Below are 7,340 nucleotides of genomic sequence, written 5' to 3'. Positions count from 1 at the left end.
AACTTAAGAACTTTTGAAGATTTTATCAAATCAATGGCTGATGAAAAAGTGATTTTGACATTAGTATGAACGATTGATTCCAATAGGGATTGGGAAAGGAGTGGACCGGGAGTCCAAAGAAGCGAGATCATTGAAGCGGCTTAAAGGCAGGAGCCGGAAATTAAACTTAAGAACTTTTGAAGATTTTATCAAGTCAATAGCTAATGAAAAAGTGATTTTGACATTAGTATGAACGATTGATTCCAATGGGGATTGAGGAAAGGAGTGGACCGGGAGTCCAAAGAAGCGAGATCATTGAAGCGGCTTAAAAGGCGGGAGCCGAAAATTAAACTTAAAAACTTTTGAAGATTTTATCAAGTCAAAAGCTGACGTAAAAGTCATTTTGATTAGTGATGAGTAATTGACTATGGATGATGAAGTGATCTAAGAGTCCATAGAAAATTAGTGAAAGTACAGATAAAAGCTAAAGAATGATTAAAGTTTTACTCATTGTGGCAAGTGATTATTAATCGACAATGTAAAAGTGATGAGATTCCATTGCTTGGGAATGACTCGTACATAGGGAAAGTATTGTTGATTGGTAATTGCCAAACCTTATAATAAGAACAAATAAAATTTATTTGTAGAAATGTTTTGTTTTACAATGTCTAACCGACTTGAGTTTTGAACCTTTTAACCTTTTCCACGCCGTATTAAACACAAAAGCTGTCACTCAGACGCCACATTATTGAAGTGTCAAATCAAAACTGAAGTTGAACTTTATGTATACGCACGTAGGTCGATGTTGGTCTCTGACCAACTCTGTGGTCTGTGACCGATTAATCGGTCTTTGGCGTTGAATCTACGGTGCGGATATATCGGTCATTGGCGTCCAAAAGGCCGCACGTAGAACATAATGGCGTGACCGGTCGTGCTATCAGCGACACTAACGTTGGAAATATATTTTTTTGTAACATATACATAAAGTACTTGGTTTAGATTCTTACCACACTTATTCCTTGAACAGTGCATGGACGAATGAAACAAGAAGACTCATACTGAGATATTTTGACCGCCAATTAAAATGTATGGAATTGAGCAGGGATCGTGGATACCGGTATTTTTTGTATGGGAACGGAAACGGTATTTTTTCGTTCTTTGCTAATTACTTCATTTCTAATTGGGCAATCTAATAATACGAGGTCGTAACCTAAAAACACAACTGAGTCCTACATTTTGAGTATAAAATAATTCGAAAAATATGGTTATTTCATTTCTAAGTTTTTGCAAAAAACCGGTTCCGATCCCTGGAACTGAGACCTGCGTTATAATATTGGAGGAACGCGATTTTGAATAGACTGTTAGTCTTATTTTATAAATGAAATGAAAATCTCGAAGACCACATAATCGTTTATTAAATGACTAAACGTCGTCAGGTCAAGTTAGTTGAGGTCATTGACCACGATGACGTCCTGGCGTTCCTGCTCGGGAGCGGCGCGGCTGAAGTCCAGCCCGGTCATGCCGGCGACCCAGTTCACTTGGGCGCTGGTGCGGATGAATACTGCGGAAAAACGAGGTAAAGGTTTAAACTGTTGTGACTATTGTGAGACATACTAACGGAGACATTACGGAGAACCGAGGTCTCCTTTCCTTTTTAAGTACGCGATACACGGCCGTCGTGAACGCTGCTCGCACTGTTAGTGCCCGAGAAAGGAGACCTAGGCTGACTAGGCTCTCCAAAACATGTCGTGCGGGTGACTTAAAACAAGTGAGTTTATAAACCGTATAATTATCCAATGAGGTAAAGGTTACAAAAATGTAATTCCATTTTTCCATTCAGTTTGAAAACCTCGTGTTCAGTCATTTTCTTGAGCCAAATGGTCCCCATGAGACAAGGTACTATTATTTAGCTGGGGAAGTAGCTAAACGGACGATGTGTTCAAAATTACCTAAACGCCAATTATTTTTGTGTTCAGATTGAAGGCGTGCTAAGCAAATAGTTTAGCTGACCGCACATGTATATAGTTTTTAGCGACCCACCATAGAAGAAAAATTGTCATTCAACAAAGCGACTCCGATCCATTTAATAATGATTTAAATTTCATTGTACTTAATTAGTAAAGTGAACCTCAAGTGGTTAGACGGCTTGTAAATTGAACTTGACTTACCAGCTTCGTCACGGAATTCTCCCTTCTGAGAAAGCACGCCGACCAGCACTCCATCGCCGACAAGAGGAGCGCCGGTATCGAACTGTAACGATATAACAAGATCACAACCTATATAATTGTACCCTGGGCTATAACCGCGAAAATCGAAGTTCGCAATGGCTTTCTCTGTCACTCTAATTACGCCTTCATTGGAGTAAAAGAGAAGCGAGTGAAAGAGCGGTAAGGGCCCTGTTAAGCTCTGAATTGTGATATCGGCCGTTCGATTTCTATGAAAATGATTTTACGTCACCCTAGCCGCTACGCGAGGAAAAAATCTCACTTCCTGGACAAGGCAAGACGTAAAACTTTAGACAAACCACGGGCGGTAATTCTTAAAGCCCCAGATCGCATATTTATGGCCCTCACCTTCGGTTCGGGGCACAAACACCTGCGATCTGGAGCATTCACGAATTCACCTCCCTAGGTATGTAATGTACTATTTAATTGGCTATATTTAATGAGAGAGTAGTATAGGTAGGTACCTCAGTAGCGGAGATATCCTCGCCTTCATAGATGACGACTTGCTGGTTTTCTACGACGATGGTCACGTCCCAGCAGCGGAGGAATTCACCAGCGGCTGCGGATACATAATTATGTTAAATATTTCTCCTGACATGTCAGGATTTTCGGTCCTTAGTTAAGATTGAGGAGGATTGGCGAGTGTCAGAGTTTTTTAGAAATCTCACTAACCAATAGCAGCATACCAATTTGCAACTGGGCAAAGGAAAGGAAAGATTATGCTATAGCAACAGCTGCTGTGGCCCACGAAAGGTTTTGGTATATATAGGATTTAATGGACGCTTTTGGGATGTGAGAAATGACCGCCCAGGAAATGTCAGGATTTTTCGGATGGTGTCCGGACTTTTGACAAGCCATGCGCGGTTGGACGAAGTGCCTAGGGCTAATTTAGATGGCGCGCGAATACGATTTTAGTTACACTGAATTGATGTTACCATTGAGGTTACATCAATTCAGCCGACTGATCAAATGAAACTCGCATGCGAGTTCTCGCACCGTCTAAATAAGCCCTTTACTTTCCTTCTTCTCCCCATTTTCTCATCCCGTTAGGAACGTAACAAAAATGCAGATAACTTACTGTCGGGGCTGGACTCTCCGTAGGCGCAGTAGTTGGCACGGTCGGGTAGGCCGCTGTTAGCGGCGGGCAGCGGGATCACGCCGATGTTTGCTGGAAACAAACAACTTTATAAATCCCCGCCTTCCGCCTTTAACTGTCCGGTACAGAGGCGACAATTCTTATGACTCATTGATTGTGATACTCTGTGATAGGACAGGTAATAAATTGTCAAACACATTTTGGAAAAGTTGGACGCTCAACGCAACGCGGCACCTCCGAACGCGAACGCTGTGGTCGCTAGTCACTCGCCACTGAGGTTGTAGTGGTTATATTCTCTTTGGTTGTAGGCTGTATAGGTGTATTCCCAGTGGCTCCGCCGGGCACAGATGGGAATAAATACATTCAGATGAATCATTCCCATCTGACCTCGCCTCATATGGCGACGATCACGTGGGGCGGGGACAAATGGGAATACACCTATTGGTACAGTGTACAGTAAGTGCCCCAAGACGCCATAGGTACTAGACGCCATTAAGCACCAACTGTACTAAGAACAGCAATGCTCCTAACTGGCCTGTGGACCTTATGTCGTTGCAATAAGGTTTAAGAATTGTCAATTAACGATGCACACTTACAGGTGAGGTCGATGACGCGGTTAAGGTTGATCAGAGCGACGTTGTTATCTTGGGTCAGCGGGTTCCAGTCGGCGTTGCGTATCACGTTGGTGGTCTCGAGTACCAGCTCGGGCCGGATCACCTCCACGGCGCCGAAGCGCGCCCAGATGAAACGGGGACTGGAAGTTTGTTTTTGATTTATCTTGAGGTATAAAACCTAACACTCCTAACGAGATCTTTCGTCGCTTCTAAGTGTAAGGCTTGAGTGGACGATCGAGTTGGGCGTGCAGCGGGGCGTGGCGTGCGGCGTGCATGTTAAACAAATGCAAGCGTATAGGATCGGCCTTAGTGCACGCTGCTCAAATTATTTGTGAGCCCGACGCCACGCTGCACGCCCCGCCGAACGCTCTGCTTCGAGCGTCCACTCAGGCCTTACACTAACTCTTTCGTTTGTTCACATACTCCACTTATATAAGGTCGGTAGAGCAGGAGAGTTCTTTATCTTACTGACTGTGTTTGAGCGAAGTACAGTCACCACACGGGATTGTTAGGTACGCCATTTAGGGTCCTAGCTAAATTGGTTGTTCCATACTTACGCTATGTAATGTCCAATTTAGCTAGAACCCTAAACGGAGCGTGATGATACGTATACAAATACGAGAGTTCTTGCCCTATGACGGTCGTCCCAAACAAAATTTGTATAGGTACTCGTAATATGCCGATTTTCCCCACAATTAGTCAATTCCGCACATCGCCATTAACCAACAGAATCAAAGTTGAAACGGCATTTTTTCCGGGAATGTCGCATTATAAAAGTTGTTCGGTTGGGCCTATTTGACAATCCAGCAGGCTTGAAAAGCCATCCTGTGTGTTACATTTACAGGCAAAACCCGACAAAAGGATCACATTCTTTTTATTTACTTACATCATTATAGCATCCGCCTTTTTGCTATCCTCTTGAGCGCAGGAAACAACCTGCCTTTGCAGAAGTAGACTTTAGCAGATCTATATGAATCGGTTAGTTAAATGACACTTACTCTCTAACACAGTGCGCGCTGGTGAGAACCCAGCTGCGGTCAATAAGCGCGCCGAGGCAAGACTCGAGGAAACCACTGGTGGAAATGGCCTGGCGAAGGTGGACCACCCATGGTTTCTCGCCCAGAGCCGCTAATGACTGCTGGTGGTGTCTCACTGCGGGACATATTGTGCATGTTGTTCTACAAAAGTCACACTTTACGGACGATCAGGTAAAGTCCCTAAAGGTAGCTCGCCCTTACTTTAGTTAGGTAAGGTAAGTTAGTTAAATATTTATTAAATCAAGTTGAGATCAAATGCTGTTCCCGATTGATATGTCACTTTTATTAGTCATGTTAAATCTTTCAGTGCCCTAGAAAGCCCTTTAGAAAATTTTAAGGGCGCTATAAAGGGACTCTACCCTGACTAACTGCTCCTCAGGGCACCTACTTAGCCACTATGCCAATCGCTTACGCTCCGTAGCGAACGAAACGCATGCATGCTGTCGCACAAATATGGAAGAGTGATTTTCTTATAAGTACTCTAGGGCCTGTTATAGCACAGTTAGTTGCAGGGTTAAGTGACCGCCTCTGCAAACAAATTTCTATGCAGGCTTACTATACCTACATGCGTAAAGTTAAGCTTTCTATGTAGCACTAGTTTCGACACTTTCGACTTTAGAAATTTACCATCAGGAAAATATTAAAGTTTACCTTTGACAGCGGTGCTGCGGGCCTGAAACAATAAACTTTATATCATGAATGAGCGCTGATTAGTTTTCTTGGAATTTATTGACGAAATACCTAACCTAATCGCACTGGTGCCTTCAGGATTGCAGGGTTACACAAACACCAACGCCTGTACCAATTGTTGGGATGAAGTTGCCAAGACCTCGCTTCTGCAGGACGCAAACGAGATAGTGATAACATAAAGAGGACTTAGTTGAAGGTACGCTTGCAAGTTATGAAAGCTCCATTGCCTGGTCTAGTTGCTATAGGACGGCAAATTATCCGCACCATCGACTGGTAAGTCGATGGTGCGGATAATTTGCCGTTTGCGGTTTGGTAAGTTAAATTTTGATCTATGATTATGAATATCCAGTAAAAATTCTGTGAAAATTGAGCACTTTCTATTAAATAGTGAGAGGTATGTTAAAATACCTACCTAATTGCTGAGATAATACGTAGCTTATTGCATACACGAATAATTCGATAACATATCAGCTGTTCAATCAACCAGTTATCTTAGCAGCGGAAGCAAGTGCTTATGCTAAATTTCTGACATCAGCCATTAATCCTTTTTTTTCCCTATTTATATTTGCCAGTAATCCCATGTCCTGGTAAACTAATAACATGGGCGAACAACTTATAAGAACCGATACTAAAGTGATTCGCTACAATATCTGTAGGGGTATTCGACAAGCAACGTTTGACGTATCGCGTTGAACTTCCGTTGAATCGGAACAATCCTGTGTCAAAATTGTACATTAGCAATCCACAGTTAGGTGACAACCTCTGATCATATAGGTCAGCCTGAGTACCTATTGTCCCACCGAACGCGTTATAGCTAGCTACATATTATTAATCTGTGGTTATAGTCGCGTGGTTATTGTTTCCTGTAGACATCGCAAAGGCAAATTCTTACTGAGGCACGTATCTACTTGCTTTGGTGTTGGATTTCCTATCATTTTCTTTTTCAAAGAATAGGAAAATGTGACGTATCGTAATCGTGAAAATAAGTACATAGTTCATATTTTAGGAAGGCATAATTTATACTATGTTGTACCCATAGACATATTTATATGATTTTATAGGTGACTAAACAGTACATACAGATTACAGACATTTCGGTACAGACAGGTAGACTGGTAGATAGAGGTTTGTCCAACATGTAACTCACTTTTCGAAAACTATAAAGTTTATACTTAACTATAACTGTATACCTATGGGATTTAAGTAGGTATAAGCCGAGATATTGATATTAAATATTACCTGAACAGCCGCAACGACACAAAGCAAAACTAGAGCGAGTTTCATCTTGATGTCCAGCTATAGTGCGACTGAAATGTTAATTAAACTATCACTAATATCACTATATTAATTATATTTCGATAATGTATCACGAACGTCACGCGCTATCTGCCGATATTAAGGATAATGAGGTTAATCTGCTGGTAATTCTTAATTAAATATACCTAATCGGTAGATAAATGTGATTATTAAGAATCTAATTATTTAACAATATATTGTGGCATTGTTATATTAATGTTTATTTTAGAGCGGAGTTTATTACCACAAAATTAAAACTAATGTACCTATGAGGTAACGTGGGGTAAAGAGAGACATATATATGTAATACATATGTATACAACAGTATGGGAATTCCCTACAATGTGTTTCGCTTACCCCATTTAACCTTAAAATTATTATATCTAGCGAGCGGTTACTATAT

General features: G+C 41.6%; 1 protein-coding gene across 1 annotated transcript; it reads right to left on the bottom strand.

Moving 5' to 3' along the window:
• Window positions 1-1,421: 1,421 nt before the first annotated feature.
• On the bottom strand, window positions 1,422-6,980 carry LOC134656595 (transmembrane protease serine 11D-like). The gene is made up of 8 exons (XM_063512151.1): window positions 6,881-6,980; window positions 5,603-5,624; window positions 4,913-5,066; window positions 3,897-4,054; window positions 3,283-3,372; window positions 2,669-2,763; window positions 2,148-2,229; window positions 1,422-1,540 (listed from the first exon to the last, which is right to left on the bottom strand). The coding sequence occupies exons 1-8, from the start codon at window positions 6,923-6,925 to the stop codon at window positions 1,422-1,424; spliced, it is 765 nt and encodes a 254-aa protein (XP_063368221.1). The 5' UTR covers window positions 6,926-6,980.
• Between the last annotated feature and the right edge of the window lie 360 nt (window positions 6,981-7,340).

The sequence above is a fragment of the Cydia amplana genome, chromosome 18 (genome assembly GCF_948474715.1).
Source record: "Cydia amplana chromosome 18, ilCydAmpl1.1, whole genome shotgun sequence".
In the NCBI taxonomy this organism is placed as follows: Eukaryota; Metazoa; Arthropoda; class Insecta; order Lepidoptera; family Tortricidae; genus Cydia; species Cydia amplana.
The sequence above is the reverse complement of the archived record's forward strand: the minus strand, read 5'-3'. Positions and strand labels throughout refer to the sequence as shown.

Coding starts and splice junctions, on each gene's coding strand:
- LOC134656595 (XM_063512151.1), bottom strand. CDS start 6,925: ATGAAACTCGCTCTAGTTTTGCTTTGTGTCGTTGCGGCTGTTCAG. Junction 5,625..6,880: donor GTGTCGTTGCGGCTGTTCAG/GTAATATTTAAT, acceptor TTATTGTTTCAG/GCCCGCAGCACCGCTGTCAA. Junction 2,230..2,668: donor AGGATATCTCCGCTACTGAG/GTACCTACCTAT, acceptor ATATCGTTACAG/TTCGATACCGGCGCTCCTCT.